The following is a 20539-nucleotide window of genomic DNA, read 5'->3' as shown; positions in this document are numbered from 1 at the left end:
TAAGTCGCCGTCATGTTTCTTCAGTAGCCCTAAATAGACAAACTGCTTTACGGAGCGCGTTTTGGATTGGTTTGGATTGAGCCGTTGGTTGCAATTTACATTCTCACCTCTCGACGGCGCTAAAAATCTACACACTGGACCTTTAAAAATGGCTTACACAATATTGATATGCTTTTTCAGCTAAATAATAAAAGGTTTTAATTCAACCAGCAACTGACTCCTCCTTTTCCCGCTCTCTCCCCAGACGGCCATGGACCAGTTGCACATGCACTTCACGCAAGCCATCCACAACACCGTCTTCCAGGTGGTTCTGGGATACGTGGAACTGTGTGCTGGCAATGCCGACACCAAGTTTCAGAAGATGCAGTACAGGGATCTTTGCACGGTATGCCCAGTCCCATCCATACTCAAATGTTGACATATGTCCTGGACAATCATATAAGTGCAATACACACTTACACACACACACACACACACACACACTTACACACACACACACACACACACACACACACACACACACCTGCTACCTGTGTTAGGCAGGTACATTGTTCGAGCATGAAATCATTGCTTTTCCATTATTATTGTGCTCCAGACAGGCGTAAAATAGGTTATATTCCTCCGTTTGGAAACTGCGAATATTTGTCTAGCTGTAGTGAGAGCGCAGCGAACGGCAAGCAATCTCATTCATGAGCAAGTCATGAAGCAATTAATATCAGTTAGAAGGAGAGAATGGAGTTTCTGCCAGGCACCTCGCAGCAACTCTGCACGAAATGCTGTGAAATTTGCATTTGTATGGAAGCAACGAATTCTCAGATGTTAAACAAAAAAGCTTTTATCCAGTTTCGTATTGTATGTAATCACAAGTGGGAGATGAATGTAATTGTGCCGTAAATAAAAATATTATGCAATAGATAAAGCCCTACCTATCGTTTCCTAGATATTGGTTTTTTATGTATGCTGCTTTGTGTCTGTCAGTAGTTTTCTGAAAAAAATCTGTTACTCTCTACTAAAGGCTTGTTTACACCAAAAATGTTAATTAAAAGGTAACTACAATCATAAATATATGTGACTCTGGACCACAAAACCATAAGTAGCACAGGCATATTTGTAGCAATAGCCAAAAATACTTTGCATGGGTCAAAGTTGTTATTTATGCCAAAAATCATTTAAAGGATACATATCATGAAAATCTGACTTTTTCCATGTTTACATGTTCAAATGGGGTCCCCAGTGCTTCAATCAACCTAGAAAATAGGGATGAACCGAATATTCGGCCAATAAGACTTTTATCACCGAAACAATATGGCCAAGATGTTGTGATGACGCAAACAGAAACCGCGACCTGCCCATGCTTTTCTGAAGCAACATATCTGCGGTGCGGACGTATTTTAGTATCCCTGTGTCTCAATTTGTTCCCTAGCTCCCGAGGTCGTGAATCAGTATATCTTGTATGCCGGTTCGGCCACTGATAAGGACTTTAGCTCAATTGACATTGGGACACTGTTCACTTATTATCCTGTAACGTGCCTGCTTAAGCGCGTTGTGATCATTTACATCTGTTACTCATTAACAACCGCCAAAACCAACCTCTCTCTGACATAATTTTTAAGCAGAACATTGTGAAAAATGCTGTCATTATTCTCTTACATATCTGTGCATAGCATTTGAGTAATATAATAAAATTTTAAATATAATTTTTTTACAATTTTAAATAAATATTATTAGAAAATCGCTTCTTACTTTTGTACAGCGTGGGCCCCCTATACACATGAGTGGGGTAAAGTTAAACATTTTAGTTTGAATTTTATTTTATACTGTACACTGTTGCAAAGTGCTAAATAAATATGTGCATAATTTGTAATTGATTTATTCTTTGAAACTTTAATTTTAATTTATGCAATTGCAATGCCTTGATTTTAGTAAAGTAAAGTTAGTACACAGTCATAGCAATAAATGCAATGGTACTAATAATTGGCATTATTTATTTGGGTGTTTCGGTTTTCGGCCTTGGTTTCCTCTTTTTCGGTTTCGGCCAAGAATTTTCATTTCGGTGCATCCCTTCTAAAAAATGTGATAAAGAACAACCCAGTAACTTAGTTTTAGTAAACTATTTTCTGCAAGCATGTGAAAAAATAGGTAATTGAAATTTGTCTCTTGTGATGTCAGAAGGGGATAATACCGCCCCTACATCTGCACTATCCAACTGCAGAACTGCCATTTAGTGCAGAGATCAACTCATTTGCATTTAAAGGACACACCCAATAATGGCTAATATTAGCTCACACTTACAACTTACACTAACATGCTAAAATAAATTATCTATATGGTATTTTGAGCTAAAACTTCACATGTGTACTCTGGAGATACCAAAGATTTATTTTACATCTTTAAAAAAGTCCCCTTTAAGTAAAGATCATGAAGATATTTATAAATTTCCTACCATAAATATATAACAAATTTTATTATTAGTAATATGTGTGGCCAATGACCTCATTAGGACATCTTAAAATTGATATGCTCATTGTTTCCAAAGCATGCTGCTGGTGTTTATGGAGTTTTTCCTACAACCTACTATTGGCACAAAGCTCAGATATTTGGCAGAGATGCTTTAGCACCTGGTCTTACTATTTTCGAGTGTCTGAAGGGAGTATTGTTACTATCTGTTGAGTAAAAATAACCTCCCTTATGTCCAAGTTCAGATGGTATGATCAACAGATGTTAGAGGAGAAACGTGCTGGACGGTGATGCCCCATATGATGCCACAGATTATTTTGCATCTTGCCTCATTTTTGCATTCTGGGGTATCTTGGTTTTAAGGGTGTAATGTTGAGACGGTATTGTTTTGTGTATATTTGCACAAAAAATTGTATGGCTAACGGTTACAGCAGTCTGAGGTGAAACTTTTGATTGTCATTGTCTGAAGATTGCTATGCTAAAAATGACGTCTGTGTTTTCTCAGCAGAGCAGCGTGCTCGTTTTACTTTTCATTTTGAATGTGCTGCCCTCAGAACCTCCAAGAGGAAAAGAAAATGAATAGTTGATCTGTATTTTGACATAAGTGAGATTTTCGTCGATTTTTTCCTTCCTCTCGTCACGCAGCATTGCAGAATTTGAATGCGAATTTGTCATCCTTCTAGGTCTCAATCACGCAATCTCTCCTATGCGTGCAATCGTAAACAGCGAGCAATATGCTAATGGCAATCACTTCAGCACTGAACTCTGAACTTCAGTGGGATTAAAATGCAGCGTAACTGAAATCCCCCATAGGTCACGTCGTAACGCAGAAGCGCGGCACATGAATTTTACATGAACGTGTCATTATTCTGTCTCTCGGCTCGGAGTCTTGACTGATGCTTCGAGAGAGGTAAATGAACGCGGTAGAAGCAGGAGTATGTGTTTATGCACATGATCACATTGGATATAAGTTTAACCTTCTAAAAAAGGTAAAAGAAAGGTGAAAAAGGGCCCACAAGCGTTTCTTTCGGATGCAGGATGGTTGAGTGTCAATGTGTACCATCAGTGCAGTTGAATGAGACTCTAGAGTGCTCTCGATGGGCTTTAGTGGATATTGACCTTGCAGCTGAACATGAGAGCGTGCCAAGCGCATGAGCACTGGTGTTATGACTCAAAACACTTGGATTATAGTGTTCACATCCACCATTACTTTCTCATCTCTACAAAACATTGTTCACTGACACCTTCATGTGCTGTAGAGCATATGCTTAGACTGTGATGTCTTCTGTCCTTGTTCAGCAGGATGTGAATTAAACTGTCAAGCTGTCAACTTCTGAGCTTCTAGTTTTTATACTGTCTGCTGTTGAGGTATCATACCGTAAGGCAGTTGTTCTCAAAATATTCAGCGTGCACCCCTTTACACCCCCACATTAAATGATGCAATGTAGTGCTGTTGGTTGGTAGCTATATTTTTTACAGAATAAAAAAATGGCATTTTATAAAATGTCAGAAAACTGAGGCACCGTATCGCCCGCCCCACCCATTTAGAAAACCGCTGCTCTAAGGTGTCTTAATACTATTTTTTGAACACTTTGGATATACAATGCTAAATAATGTGACATTGGTTTTATACTCTGATGTGACTTAAAGGAAAACACCACCGTTTCTCAATATTTTACTATGTTTTTACCTCAAATTAGACAAATTAATAAATACCTTTTTTCAATCTTTTTTCAATGCGTGCACTTTTAATTTTTGTACAGCGCCTCGTGAATGTGTTAGCATTTAGCCTAGCCTCATTCATTTCTGTGGCTCCAAACAGGGATGAATTTTGAAGCCACCAAACACTTCCATGTTTTCCCTATTTAAAGACTGTTACATAAGTAGTTACACAAGTAAGTATGGTGGCACAAAATAAAACTTTAGTTTGGAGCCACAGGAATGAATGGGGCTAGGCTAAATGCTAACACATTCAAGAAGCGCTGTACAAAGATTAAAAGTAAACTCGGCGAAAAAAAAGATAGGTATGTGTGGTATCTAAGTTGAAGTAAGTACATAGTAAATTGTTGAAAAATGGTGGTGTTTTTCTTCAATATTTGAGCTGTTTGTGGATTATGCACTCACCTAAAGGATTATTAGGAACACCATACTAATACTGTGTTTGACCCCCTTACGCCTTCAGAACTGCCTTATTCTATGTGGCACTGATTCAACAAGGTGCTTAAAGCATTCTTTAGAAATGTTCACCCATATTGATAGGATAGCATCTTGCAGTTGATGGAGACTTGTAGGATGCACATCCAGGGCATGAAGCTCCCATTCCACGACATCCCAAAGATGCTCTTTAGGGTTTGGTGACTGTGGGGGCCATTTTAGTAAAGTGAACTCATTGTCATTCAAGAAACCAATTTGAAATGATTCAAGCTTTGTGACATGGTGCATTATGCTGCTGGAAGTAGCCATCAGAGGATGAGTACATGGTGGTCATAAAGGGATTGACATGGTCAGAAACAATGCTCAGGTAGGCTGTGGCATTTGAATGATTCCCAATTGGCACTACGGGCCTAAAGTGTGCCTAGAAAACATCCCCCACACCATTAGGGGCTGTGTACACCAAAACTTTTACGCCCGCGGCCGGCGCATGTTTTCAATTGTTTCCAATGGAAGCTTGGCGTTTTTCAAATAAGCCAGAAGCTAGCGGGTGTTTTCCGCGCTGAAAACCGGCGCTCGGCGGTTTTTCCACGCTCTGCGCTGAGCGTCGAGAGTTGAAAGAGATTCAACTTTGGGAGAAAAGCTCCGCTCGTCAATGTCAGTTCTCACACGGCCGCCCAATCACAGTGGAGGAGGGGCGGGACATTACCACAGCAACCAACCGGCTCGCAGCTGAAGTATCACAGCTATCAAAGCGCTCAGCTGAAGAAAGCTGGCACTCAGCTGAAAAACAGCTGGCATTCGGCGTCCTCAAGGCGTTTTCAGCCGCGTTTAAAAGTTTTGGTGTGTCCAGCCCCTTATACCACCACCACCAGCCTGCACAGTGGTAACAAGGCATGATGGATCCATGTTCTCATTCTGTTTACGCCAAATTCTGACTCTACCATCTGAATGTCTTCAACTGTCCAATTTTGGTGAGCTTTTGCAAATTGTAGCCTCTTTTTCCTATTTGTAGTGGAGATGAGTGGTACCCGGTGGGGTCTTCTGCTGTTGTAGCTCATCCACCTCAAGGTTGTGCTTGTTGTAGCTTCACAAATGCTTTGCTGCATACCTCGGTTGTAACGAGTGGTTATTTCAGCCAAAGTTGCTCTTCTATCAGCTTGAATCAGTCGGCCCATTCTCCTCTGACCTCTAGCATCAACAAGGCATTTTCACCCACAGGACTGACGCAGACTGGATGTTTTTCCCTTTTCACTCCATTCTTTGTAAACCCTAGAAATGGTTGTGTGTGAAAATCCCAGTAACTGAGCAGATTGTGAAATACTCAGACCGGCCCGTCTGACACCAACAACCATGCCACGCTCAAAATTGCTTAAATCACCTTTCTTTCCCATTCTGACATTCAGTTTGGAGTTCAGGAGATTGTCTTGACCAGGACCAAACCCCTAAATGCATTGAAGCAACTGCCATGTGATTGGTTGATTAGATAATTGCATTAATGAGAAATTTAACAGGTGCTCCTAATAATCCTTTAGGTGAGTGTATAGTGAGTTGATTAGATATCATCAGAGCTGTCTAGAATTAAAGATGTTGAGGTTTCATACTTTGAGCTGTTTAGCTTTGATCTTCTGAGCTGTCCAGCTCTCATACTTATAGCTCACTTTCATCCTCTGGGTGTTAGTGCGACAATTTTGAGACGACATGGAGAGTTTTGTCAGTGGAATTTCGTTTGATTAATTCGGTCCATTAAGACAGCAGGGGGCTTCATTGATGTAGCTGGTGAAGGGAGCCGCACAGACATTGGGATTAGATCTGTAAGAGCATTTAAGCGTGATTTTAATCTAAAGTAAGAATGAAAGTTACTTGCTTTAGTTGCATGAATGATGTAAAAGTTATATTACAGTATTGGGTAGTAAGATATAGGTAAAATTTATGACATTTTAGCAGCAAGTTTAAGCGAACGTATATATTTATGCACTTTGCAGATGTTTTTTCCAATGTGTGAATTCCTGGGAATCAAACCCACGAATAAGACTTTCAGATGAGCTGCTGCCAGGTACAGAGAAGTTGCCTATTAGATGCAGTGCTATGATTTAAGCCCAGGTCAGGGCATTTATATAAATCACTTCTCATTCCATTATACCGGTATAAAAAATGTTTTGCTTAACACCGCTTCTCACCGTGGAGGGTGTCAGAGGTCGACTCTTGGCAAAAAAATAGTCTGAGTGATATTTGACGTTCAGTGAAGTGATTTCTGGGCTTCAGAGAGATTTACAGAGCTGATTTAACTTCGCATCTCAGACTAGTCACAATATGCAATATCACATAAAAGTGCTTAAATCCTGCAGCACTACTGCTACTGCGTTGTAAATTACATTCTTACTTTATTGTTGCCATAATAATAATCTCAATTTTGTATTACTAGTTCATGTAAGGTAATGCAGTAACCCGTTTTAACACATGGAACCTAACTCCAAGTGTTTTTGCAAAAATGCCATTTTGCATATATATATATATATATATATATATATATACACACACACACACACACACACACACACACACACACACACACACACACACACACACACACACACACACACACACACACACACACACACACACACACACACACACACACACACACACACACACACACACACACACACACACAAAATCATTACTTTGTCATGTTATCTTTTTAGCAATAAACATTGTGGAGTTATATTAAAAGGTACTTTCTATTGTTGTCCTGGTATTTATACCATACACGTGTGACTTTCCAAGCTGTAGCCCAATATGAGATTCACATAATGTCCTGAGTGGACCATCTAGAGAATGAGTTTTGTTTGCTTTTGATAGAGAAGACGCAACACAGACTTGCTGACTTGACACATTTACAGCCTGCTGACTGCAGCAACACTTCTTTACTTCGTTTTCCCTGCTAAACTTTCAAGAAAAATACATTCATATTTTAAAGTGGACGTGACTCGCTTGCATTAAGAAAGCCCAGGCCTTTACTACAGTAAGTAGCTTATGCTGGTCACTTGGCGTTCATGCATTACAAATATAAAATCCTTTTAAAGCTAATGACCCACATGCCCCTTTAAATTAAAAATTTTAACTCTCTTTTCTGTATTTACAGTCCAAAAAATGTGTAACTTTCTCATATTTTTGTTTCATGTACTCCCAGGCTTACCAGTCAATCAGTCTTCACAGACCACAGTCATTTCTATCTTATCATTTCTGTCCACAAACCTGAATCACGAAGTTCCCTCACAGGGTGTGATACGTTTCCATTCCTCTGTCTGTCTAATCTGTCTCGTTTGAGATTAGGAAGACATTTATCATCCGGATTTTTATTGTTGCCAGGCAACAATGCCTCATCTTGAACCTCGTAACAGGAAGTCATCCAGGGAGAATTGGGGATTGATTGTTTGAATGAGATAGCTGACTTCTCCTTCTGCTCACCTACAGGAGTCATTACACATCAACAAAAATCTAACCGTTGGATCAGTGCTAATCCATCCCAGCATCTTTTGGTACCCGTAAGATTCCCTTTTCACTCAAAACTGGCAGCTGGGCAACTTTATTTAAAGAAGGGATCAAGCTTCCTTAAACAATCAATCAACTTCAAATGAGACAAGCGGCTCATAGTATTATTGCTTTCGGCCCGAGGTATTACATTTTGGGAGCTTCGGCAAATGTTGCGCTTTTTCCTCTCTGTAATACTTCACGCACTGTTCATTGCATTAGCTGCAGACGCTGTACTGTAATGAGTTGTGTGGGATGGTTTCATATGAGCTTATTTATCCGTTACTGCAGTATTACCATAAGTGATGAATCACCTCTGAATGCCCAGAGCTTTTTCGGTGTGTAGCGCAGACCTAATTAGATTTATTGCAGCCACTCAGGATCAGGTCGCATGGTGTACGAGGGTGTGAATACAAAAGTGACTCCGTGTATTTTATTCATTTGATTGTTTGTTTTAAATTCTCAATGGGTTGCACAGGCGCTTAAGATGAGATTTAGAGTGATTTCCGTTAGCGGCCTTTTCTTGAAATGAAGGAAAACACTTTGTTTATCAAGATATCATTGATGTTTTACTTAAAATCTAATTTGCACAGATGTTTGAAATGGAAGATTTTCTCTGACAAAACTAGTCAGCGTTTCGTCACCCTCATTGCATTCCAAATCTGACTTTATTTGTAAAACACAAAAGGAAAAATTTCCGGCAAGGTCAAATTTGTCAGTGAAATGTGAAAGATTTTGTGATCTTGAAAGTCATATGGACCACTTGAACAACGTGCAATAACATATGTGATTAAATTAGGAAAATATTTAAAGAGCCTGACATCTTTTCTTGAAAATGAGCTTTTTTTAATCAGGCTCTTACATTTAGGTTCAGTAATTTCACTTTAATGGCAATGAACAGGTTATTAGTCAATAATTGAAATGCCTTATTTACACAATTGTCACTTTAGTCATTTTGATTGGTATTCAACAAACTTAACTGTCTTTTGCTGCAAAACCCTCTAAGTGCATGCAACTTTTTTAACAAAAGCCTCTTCTAAGCTACTAAAAATCCCTTTGGACAAGACAGTAAACAGTTGCAAAATTACTAAAGATGCTAGTAGTAGCATTGCAAATGAAGATTTGTCAGAATTCAAAAGGTAAAAGTAAAGAAATGAACCACATATTAGGGGCACTGTAAAGCATGTGGCTACCATACTCTGGTTGTATTCTGATCTAATGGCGCTTTTCCATTACATAGTACCCCACTCTTTGGTTTGGGTCAAGTTTGGTCAGCTCACCTCATTTTTGGCTTTGTTAGCTTTTCCATCGAGTTTACTAACACTTGGAGTGGGAGGGATTATAGGTGTGTCATTATATTTGCGCTGCCTACTACTGTGACATCATACCAATGAGAGCGTTGTTGGAATGCTGTACATCCCCATATATTCATTTAATGTTATTTCTCAGTCCGCCACGAAATTAAAATTGGCCACCACAAATATATGTTTGCACATCGCCTTTGTCACTACTTCTATCTCACATTAGTTTCTGTACAAACACCCGTGGCACCAGTCGACGCGCTCCGCTGAGCCTCATTTAAGTTGCATTTAAGCATATATGCGAACGTGTGCGTCGCGAATGTTATTGTAATCCTGATTCTCAACCTTTGGATGTTTTTCATCGCTAAAATGGAGTTTGAGAACTTGTAGCAGAGCACATGACAACAGGTTTGTTTGAGAACGCGCAAGCTAGCATGAAGGTAAAGCTAATCTTTTACATTAAAGCGATGACACTGGTAGTGACTATTCTCTCAGGCCAATCAGTGATTTACAGTTTTTTCGCATCACACTTTGGTATCAGCTCGGGTCGCTTGGAACCCCAACCAAGGTGGTACCAAAAAAGTATCGGGTCCTATGTACTGCACCCAGTGCAAAAGCCCCCAAAAGTAATCTGACCCAAACCAAACTGTGGGGTAATATGCAATGGAAAAGCGCCATTAGTACCCACAAGGGAGACGAGTTTGAATGTAAACACGGTTGCAGGGCTTGACATTAACTTTTTTGCTCACCAGCCAAAGTGGCTACTTGTTTTCCAAAGTTACTAGCCACTCAGCATTTTCACTGGCCACAATTTTGTTGCTGGTAAAATACATTTTAAATGATTAAACTTGACTTTGGCATCCTAAAATGACTTTAATTCGAGCAAATTTTCTTGGTTTAGCTAAATTAGATGTAGATTGAATTTCAAATGCAGTCTGAGCACCCAAATTAGGACAACATTTATATACCAGGTATATCAGTATCATATCTTTAGGTGCATGAAAAACATGCTAGTAAAGCAGCAATAGATTAACTTTGAATGAATATATTAAAAGTGGAGCAGGGATGTAGAAGATTAACTAAAAAGATAAACACAAAAACCTAAGACAAACACTTTAAATATTTATTAACAACAGCAGTAAATACTGTCAAGAAATGTACCTGAATTTTACTGTCAACTTGTTTATGCAGATCATATTTTATAAGCTTGATCGTGGTTTCTGTTTAAAGTGATTTAAGACTTTTAATGACAAATGTCGAGAGTGCATTATTGTTGCCCAAAGTAGCCTACATTAAAATGATGCACGGCTCTCAACTGGCTGGTTTCGTTTGATTTCGTGTGCATTCAGGTATGCGCTGAATTTCTCTTCGCTCTTGCCTTGAGAGTGAGCACACAATTTCTAGCTCTTCAATCACTTCCATGCAATTGTTTTATCTTTCCTGAAGTGTGTATGTGCTCAGACTGCGTCCTCTTGGGCATTCCCAAATCCCTCAGCTCTCGCGTGCTCTCTGGAAGGTGGCGCTTTGGTCCGCAACACTCCGCTGATCGCGCGCACGCATGTCTCAACAAACGGTCTCTGTGCGTTGCGCTGGGTGCTCATGGGAGTTGTAGTTTCCCAGTGAAGCATTGCACATTGTTTATCATTTCGCGCTGTAAAAATTATATTCAACCTGCCAAAGTGGCTAGTGGGATTGGCTGGCTTACCCCCCACAGCCGAAACCTACCTGCATTTTGCGGGTTGGCGGGTGTTAATGTCAAGCCCTTGCACGGTTGTGTATTACACGGAATTGAGGATAAAAAATCTACCTGACTTTTAATATTTTTTGCCAACAAACTGGTATTTCTGAATGGCCTGATGCTGGGATTAAGCGAATTTGAAGCAAAATTGAGTAACATATACTATATGTCGAAAGTATTCGGTCAATATCATCATATTTTTTTGACAGAGGTGGTGTTAAGCAGCTTTTGCATCTGAGCTCTTCATTTATACTTTTTCTCCGAATTTTATTATATGCTTTTATTGTTTTATTTTCTCCCCAAAACTAAAAAATGCACTGGCAACATGTCTGTGCCATCTGCTCAACAGATATTTAAAATTCATACACAATGACCTCAATCGTAGATCCCAACTAAAACCACAATAAAGTTGATTAGGTAAATGTTTGGCAGTAAATACTCCGAAGGTAAAAGGTTACAAGCGGCGACGCCTAATTTATGAGACCCCATTTGTGAACAATTGTTTAGGGAAAGTACCCACTATAAAACACAAATTGTTCCTTTAGAAGCAAATGTGTTGGCTTTTCCAAAGCTGAAGGCCATGTTGCTATGTGCCGTTCCTCCAAAAATAGTCCTGTTGAACCTCAATCCGATCGTAATTTACCAGCCCCGGCAGTTTGCAGTTTCCAGGCTCAGTCAAAAGAAAAGACGAAGACAGCTGACAGCATTGATGAATATGTGTGTGGATGAGTCTCCGATGTTGCACTCTCAGACATGGCAAAGTTTATGCCGGAGTTCCCTGGCCACAAATTGCATTGGCCACCAAAGGGAGTCTGGCATGTCTTCTGAGAAGTCCAATGTCGCAGAAGTCAGAGCAAAGCCGAACTGTTTTTCACTTTGTTCTTGATATACCGTCTCTCATCTCAGACTCTGACCAGACAGGAGCCTGTTTTGTTTGTCTCTATGGTATTAATTCTAATTATAGCGTTTCAAGGAATGTATAAGATTCTCAGAGGTTTTGAAGGATTGATCGCATGGTAAATATTCATTAAGATCCACAGCAGGTCAATCATTACCTCTTGTGTATTCGCAATGTCAGATTTACTGTCCTCCAAATGTCTTCGGCTAGATTTAAGGACACACACGCACATTTAAGCAGACATGCTGTAATGTCACATTCTCTTGAGGTCCTCAGCAGATCTTTAGTGTCTTTTTATTGTAAGTTGTTAAATTCGTTATGAATGATTTGAACTAAGGTAATTTAATTGTTATTTATTTAGCTTGTTATCTGAAGAAATCTACTCTGGAGTGACTCTACTGGAAGATAAATTTGTGCCACAAAAGCTGTTGGGTTATGTTGTTGCCTTGGTACCACCAATAGCTGGCATTAACATGCAATTTAAATAAAAATACAAATAATTGAATAATTAATTTGATTAATTTTTGCAAGTTTTTTTACTGTCGGTTGGATGAATACTGCTAACACTCAGCAGGCTAATTCTCAGTTTGAGCTGTGCTGCATGTGCCTGTTTGAACTGCTATACAAGTCAATTGAATTTGATGCGAAATTCTCTGTTACAAACCTCAAGTGGCTCTGTTCTGAAGCTCATGAATATCATATTAACATTTTGACATTCTTGATGAAGAAAACAGGAGAAAACTAGATCACTTTCCAATCCTCATCACCTCATCTCCCTTACAAACATTAACCATGGGGTAATACTAACTGCAGTAACTCACAGCTCCACACTTACTTTTTCCCAAGGAGCACATGTGCTCCTAAGTAAAAAAAATTAGGAGCACATAAAAAATTACCAAATAAAGTTTTTTCTTTAATAAAGATTTACAAAGAGACATTTACAAGCAAAACATTCTTTAATGTACATTAAATATGTAGTTTAGCTAACTTTTTTTAATAACTGTAATAATTCACAAAAAATGATAAGTGGATCCTGATGTGACCTGACGAAAGGCCTGTTTGGGCTGAAACTTGTTTTGTTTTTATATAGCCCTGTCTTAGGGGAGATTTCACAAGACATTTTTAAGATGTAAAATAAATCTTTGGTGTTACAAGAGTATATATTTGAAGTTTTAGTTCAAGATATCATATAGATCATTTATTTCGACCTCTAAGAACTGGACATACGTGGACATCAAATTTTTTTGTTGTTTACACCATAATCCTTAATTCTGTGTAACTGGAACCTGTTGTACACAAACATGGACAATAACACTGCTTCATGTTCAAAGAAAAAAAATTGGTTATATTTATTGGTTCTTCTCAACCCCAAATAGCTGGAAGAAATCTGAAAAAAAGACAAACCAAAGCTCGGGTTTTAGGAGGTTGCCATTTTGTAGGTGTGAGGAAAAATGTGCCATTTTTGGGTGTGTCCTTTTAAATGCAAATGAGCTAATAAAATGCAAACGAGTCATTCTACAGAAACGTCCACTTTTGGTATGGTAAGATGTCTTAAAATTGATTTCTTTTTCTTACATTTAAACTTAGACCACATTATTAGATTACTACACATAAATGACAGCTTAATGATTTTTTATTTTTTGTGTGCATAAAGACTGTATAAACCTTTTCTTTTGTCACTGGTGTTACCTTACTTCTTCAGCAATATTAAAGGTGTTTATGAAATATTATTAAGAAAAATTTAGCTTTAAAGCTTGATTCTTAAGTGTAGCAGAATCCAACAAATTAAAATGTATCATCATGTCACATGTAAAAGATTGTATTTAAAGTGAAACAAAAAAAAACAGAGTAACACCAGTGACACAACAAATCACCAGTCACTGGTGTTGCTGATCTTCACTGCTGTTACCCATAAGGAAGGTAACAGTGACAATTTTCATGAAAACTGCATTTTACAAAATTTCTGCTGCAAAGTATCAAACCACATGTTGTCAATCATTGTATATTCACTAAATTAAGTAGTTTAATCAATTTGTATTCTAGTTTTTTGCAATTCCCAAACAATATAAGGGAGGTCATACCAATGACTTAAACTAAAAGCTTGAGAAGATTTCTGATAACTGAAAAGAGACCGTGAACTTATATGGGCGTCTCTTCATAGATCTCCAGGAAATTGAAAGAAGGAAGTCAAGTGATGTCATCAGTGTGATTTTGATTTAAAAATAAGAGCTTTTTTGTTAAACGGTAACACCAGTGACACAACTCCAGGGGACCACTACTTTCATTATATATTTTATAATATTTATTTAGCATTTTGTCTTTTAATGTAATTTACAGCATATATTTGATAGTTATGGACACATTATTGCATTTTAAATGGAAGAAAACACTGTTTTTGATCTCAAAATAAAGCATTTTCCCTCTGTACATGACTCTGGGGACGAGCACTGCACTTCTGTTGTGCTTGGAATTCTAATTAATTAATAAAAATTGATGGCTCAAAAAGGTGTAATTGTTCAAATAACATATTGTTTCATTAAAAAAATTGTAACCCTAAAGGTTGTTTCAAGTGTAATATTTCTGTAAAGGCTACGGGCCAGAAAAATTGACTTTCCATAGAATGACCCAAACACTGATTGCCATGATGGTGAATAATGGTCCACTCCTCTCTCTGCACTAAATGACAGTGCAGTGGTTGAATAGTGCAGATTAAGGGGTGGTATTATTATAATAAGATCCCCTTTTGACATCACTAGGGGAGCCAAATTTCAATGACCTATTTTTTCACATGCTTACAGATAATGGTTTACCAAAGTTAAGTTACCGGGTTGTTCTTTTTCACATTGTTTATGTTGATGGAAGCACCGGGGATCCAATTATAGCACTTAAACATGGAAAAAGTCATATTTCCATGATATGTCCCCTTATCTTGGTTGAATAACAGTAGTCTACCCGCATTCATGAACATACAAAAAGTGATAGACATTATGAACATGGCCCAATCTGCACAACAGATAGATGATACGTAAAATCCCCCCCCCCCTGCACTCTCATTCAATTCCCTCCTTTTCAATATAATTTCGGTAAATTGCAGCAGTGTTCCCGAAGTTCAAGGCGAAATGTCGAGTCGCGTTCCGAGGTGTGCTCCTCTATCTGTAACATTTTGGTCTGTCCATGTTCTGAAGACTGCAAAGTTTACATTCTTTTGAGTGGCAGCAAAGGCAGCCAATCAGCATCAAGTGCTTGCATTTCATAATGAGGTTGCCAGTTAAGCCAAAAGGGACACCAGGTGCAAAACCAAGCGTTAAAAATTCCCCACCTTAATATAGCTTTCTGAGAGAGGTTTTTAGGAACCTTCTAAGGCATTACAGACCCAACCAAAATGTTGTTGTCTTCATGTCACATTACAGAACAAGGATAAATACCCCATTCAATCATTCATGTCACCTTTAAAATAAAGAGGAAAATACACTTTCTAACTGTAAGTGCCTGGGCGTGGATTTTCTTGCCTCACATCAGGATCCACTTATAATTTTTGGTATTTTGTTCCTCTTGTGGAGCACCCATAGTTACGATTGTGAGTACCAGATGCGCCCCTGTATAAAAACAAAAAATATGCATGCATGGTCCATGAATGTGTCGCTTCCAATTTAAGCATACATTTTCCACATGTTACTTACACAACATTTAAGTTCTCCTCAAATGTTTTCTTCCATTCAGAATTTAATTAACAGAATTGTCTTGTTTTGCAACTAAACTTTTCATATACACTTTTCAGTACAATACATTTTCTCCCTGTTAATCTGACACCCTGACATAACTCCTTTCAGAACTGTTTTCATATTATAATCATAGACCAGAGATGTCTCTGGCCCATCATAAGTTCCTGTTTTTCTTTGATAATGGACAGCTTCATGAAGTCTAAACATACATGTGGTTCTCATAGTGAAACTTTAGGAGTTTGTAGAGGCTGATGCAGAGAGACAGAAGCATCACCTTGCTTTTATCTTTTCTCCACAGCACATTACCCCAGACAGCTACATCCCCTGCCTGACAGACCTCTGCAAGGCATTGTGGGAGGTGATGCTCAGTTACTACCTGACCATGCAGTGGCACGACGAGCACTACAAAGAAGAAGAGGCGACTCCTGCAGCGGGTAAGTCAAGCGTGCTTTCTAGCTCAACAGATGGAGCATTGTGACAGCCAAGTCAAAGTCACTGATTTTTTTTACTTGGGTTAACAAATAAATACAAACAAGTGTACACACAAAAACATGGATGTTGACATATTGTTTCAGTTTTTTATAGTTTGTAGATTTTCCTGTTACTGAACACTTCCACAAATATATATGAAATATTTACTACATCAAACTAGAGGTCTTCTCGGGTCCAAAGAAATGTACTCGACCCAAAATGACCCGAAAAGAGCATCTTTTATCCGATTTACAATGTTACATTTCCTTTAGCGTGTAAGTTTGTAGTACATGTTAACGATATGCAAAAGGTACAAACCCCAAGGTAAACAAACACAACAACAAACACACGGATTGTAGACAACAGTTTACTTCCTGGGCCTGTTGATGTGGACACGACCGTCATTATCATAATTCCTCCCGCTTTGACTCACAACCGGTAAGTTAACTCTTGTTAGCATTGCATTGTGAGCAAATCTTTCATGGTAAGGAGCGTAACATTTCTGGCTGACGTCAAAGGTATTCAGGCCAATCACAACGTACAGATTAGCTGGCCAATCAGGGACACTGCGCTTTTCAATTCGATGAGTTTTGTACAAAATCAAAGCATTTGAGGAAGACAGGATATCTGGAGCTACAAAAATGTACGTTATGTGTAAAATAATGTGTTTTTTAAACCATAAACCACGTGAACACATATTATTATATTAAATACACAAATGAATGTTGTTTTTTAACAATGAAATGGGTGCTTTTTTAATCCTACTAGACCCGAATGTAAACGGCACCAACATGTGTGCAGTCTGCAGGCCCGCACACACTAGTCTGACAAAAAGTAACCCCGGTGGCTTCGTAAACCAATTTGGCCCGCTGATTCATTTATCTGAAGACGACACCCAGATAACCGCTAAAATGTACATTTAAAATGGATTGATGGGTGTGTGTGTGTCTATGAAATTTAACCTACCGCTAGACACACAATGTCACAAGTGCTCTTGACAGAGGAGAGGTTACTAAAGGACATCTATGCACACACACAAGATAGTTTTTGTCATCTCTGGTCTGTTCGGCAAAACACATTAATTTTAAACTACCCGAGACCCAATACTGCTATTATATTTTAAATATACCCAACCCATATCTGTGGCAAACGTGAAACTTTTAGACCCAAACCCGCTCGGATCTCGAGTCAGACCTCGGGTTTTCGGATCTAAGTGGACCCTTGAGGACCTCTACGTCATACCTATAATAGTTTCCCTTGTCATTCGCTGTAGCAAAAATCATCCTAGTGTTATTTTGCAGTTAACTCTACAACATGTTGGGAGGTCTTAGTGAATTTGTATACACAATTATTGGTGATTTTTATTAATTTGGATATTGTTTACTCGACAACATAGTTTTATCAATTGACAGTCCTATTTTGTGTCTTATGAATTTTGCCTGCCATGTTAATTTATCTTAATATAATGAGATATAGATTTTTTTGCTAGAAAGCAAGGCAAAGATAATGATTAAAATAATTTTTAATAACATGCTAAAGGGTAAAAGTGGAGAAATGGGAAACTACAGGAAGAATATAAATCAAGAAATGACCCAGATTTAAAGTGACCATAAAAGCAAAAACATAATTTTTTTTTAAATAAAAGAAAAAATGTACAAATCTGTGCCTTTTCTGTCGCTGGGTGGTACCCCAAGGTTCGGTTTTGTACCTTTACAGGTATAGGCCTACTAAACATCATATAATGGTTTACCTTTTGGGTACATTATCTATTGCGTACCTTTAAAGGAACAGTTAACTGTTTTGTACCTTTAAAATTTAATTGGTACAAAATTGTTCTTTGGGTACACAAGAGGTTTTTAAGGTATAATACTGTAGCTCAAAAGGTACAACATTTCAATGTGTTGTATACCCATAAAGGTAAATAAAATAATCCTTTGAGGGTACCATCCCAGTGACAGAAAAGATATAATTTTGTACCTTTTTTTTCTGACACTGTAGTGTTTTTATAAATAACTTATCTGTGTGCTTCATTTTTATTTTTTTCCAATTCATGTGCCCTCATAATCTTTAATCAAAAACGACCTCTCTTCCCTTTCTGTCACAAGTACTGGTGTGAGGGCAGGGCTATCGAAGACTTGTATCTACCAATAAAAATCACACCGATTAACAATTAGCAAAATGGCCCAACTTCCAACAATACAATAATTTCTCAAAGGATAAAATCCAGTCCCGTCCTACATTTTTTTCTTATTTCAGTATTCATCATGAAGCCGTCACGATATGAAAAAGAAGACAATTTCTATTTCCGTTTTATGGTGACTTTGAAGTCCGCCACCTGCCCTTACACATTTCAGAGTATGTGAACTACTTATCTGATTAAAGAAGTTATTTTTTTACTTGTGTCAGTGTTTTTTGTAACCTTTCTCAAAGTGAACATCCACATCATGCTCTTTTGAACCAACAACAGCATGACGACTGCCTCTGTAGTTTGACTCCTCCTATCTATATAATCATAAATTAGTTTTAGCAGCAAGAGCTGGTGTTTCAGGAAACTAGTAATGTTGTGATGGTTATAAGCATTAAATTTACGCCTTTATGCTCACTATATAGAGGAAATGGCTTTCAGGGGGGTTGTAATCGACACAGCAGTGGTCAAGGAGCCTGAGCCGGTAATTGAAAGGGTTGCTGTGCTGATAGCAAAGTGCAGTGTGGTTGTATCGGTTGCCTTTCTGTTCTTTCCTCTGCTTCGATTTCTAAGGTCACCTAGCAGTGCTGAGATAGATTGGTGCTTGTTCTTGGTTATGTCTGACATTGGAAATTCATTGAATCGAAGTTTCAAATAACCCCTACAGAAGGAAACATACGATGTTCATTTAGACAGTTAGTGGCCGTATAGATGGCATTGCTGATGATGGTTTTGTGTTGTTTTTATAAATATTTAATAAGGTAAAGTAATATTTTCCGTGTTTGTGCATTTTTATTTCCCTGTGCTTATTTATGTATCTGTATGTCTTGATATTTTCTCTCTGTAGTCCTACTATTTTTCATGTTAGTGTAATCCTTTTTTACTTGTTCCTATTCATTAAATTAAGCTGTAGCTCCCCAAATTGATTATTATGTAATGTAAACTCAGCACTTCACCATGTTTTTCTCCAAAAACGGATCTTTCACACCGCAATTATTTTCACCACAGTGGTAATTTTTCAACTACACTGCAAAAATGGCTTTTACTGTATATAGTAATCGTAGTGTTATTCAATATTATAAAATAGTTGTGAGGATTATGCTCGGCCAAGTAAAAATATCTGCCAGTGGAATATAACAAAATACACTAAAGAAACTTTTCTTATTCTTATTTGCTACACATCAGTTTTTTCTGACATTTTCTTTGGCTATTTAGGGTTCCTCAAATTCTCCTTTTTGCTATGTTGTCACTGTCTGTATTAAGCATGAGATAATTAACTTCATTTGTGATTCAGATATAACAGGCACAGAGAGTGTCATATTCTTGTAAGTCATACTTTTCATTGCCATTTTAATTAGGAACTCAAGCAGATAGTTTGCAGCTCTGATACATAATTTATATTCTTAAGATGTTGCAGTGTCACCTCTTCATGATGATGATGTCAGTCTTTTCTTCCCTTCCTCATTTTTACATGCCGACGTGTACCTTTCCATGTGACTGGTCTAATCTGAGTTACAGAACGCTAAAGAATCCTCTGGCTGTGCAGAAGCGTTTGATCTTGGCTTACTGAGAATAAGCAGAGAAAATCTTGCTTGTGTCATCAATTTGTGCACCTGGCTTGGGTATATTTCGACCATCTGCCTAATAAGATGTTCTGGAGGAGTTTAAACTATTGGTTTTTATGAGTCGTTACTTTTCATTCACCAGGGTTCCCATGGGTCCTTTAAATCCTTGAAAGTTTGTGAATCTGGGAGGAAAAATTCAAGGCCCTGGGAAATTTTTGAAATTTACATAAATAGATACAGGTCATTGAAAGTGCTTGAATCTATTTTATGCAAGACATTTTCTGGAAAAAATCCATATTATTTCCTGTAGTGTAGGACAATATCATATCATTTTAAGCACACGTGCCAAACTGTTCGCTTTAAATGCTTATATCTTCTGTATGTGAATGTTGATTCATACCCAAATGCTTTTTTGCATAGTTGTGTTTGACACATGAAAAAGTCTTTGGTTACGTATGTAACTGTTGTTCCCTTAGAAGGGAACGAGACGCTGCGTCTCCCTTGCCATACTTTCTGC

General features: G+C 38.0%; 1 protein-coding gene across 2 annotated transcripts in view; it reads left to right on the top strand.

The window, feature by feature from the left end:
- vps50 (VPS50 EARP/GARPII complex subunit) overlaps window positions 1-20539 on the top strand; it is a 154719-nt gene that overhangs the window by 44718 nt on the left and 89462 nt on the right. For both annotated transcript variants that reach the window (XM_065291989.1, XM_065291982.1), the window contains exons 12-13: window positions 245-385; window positions 16100-16235. In XM_065291989.1, coding sequence (XP_065148061.1) covers window positions 245-385; window positions 16100-16235 — 277 coding nt within the window. The remainder of the gene's footprint in view (window positions 1-244; window positions 386-16099; window positions 16236-20539) is intronic.

This window comes from Paramisgurnus dabryanus, chromosome 19 (genome assembly GCF_030506205.2).
Source record: "Paramisgurnus dabryanus chromosome 19, PD_genome_1.1, whole genome shotgun sequence".
NCBI lineage: Eukaryota > Metazoa > Chordata > Actinopteri > Cypriniformes > Cobitidae > Paramisgurnus > Paramisgurnus dabryanus.
Note: the sequence above shows the minus strand (reverse complement) of the source record. Positions and strands in the feature narration are given on the sequence as shown.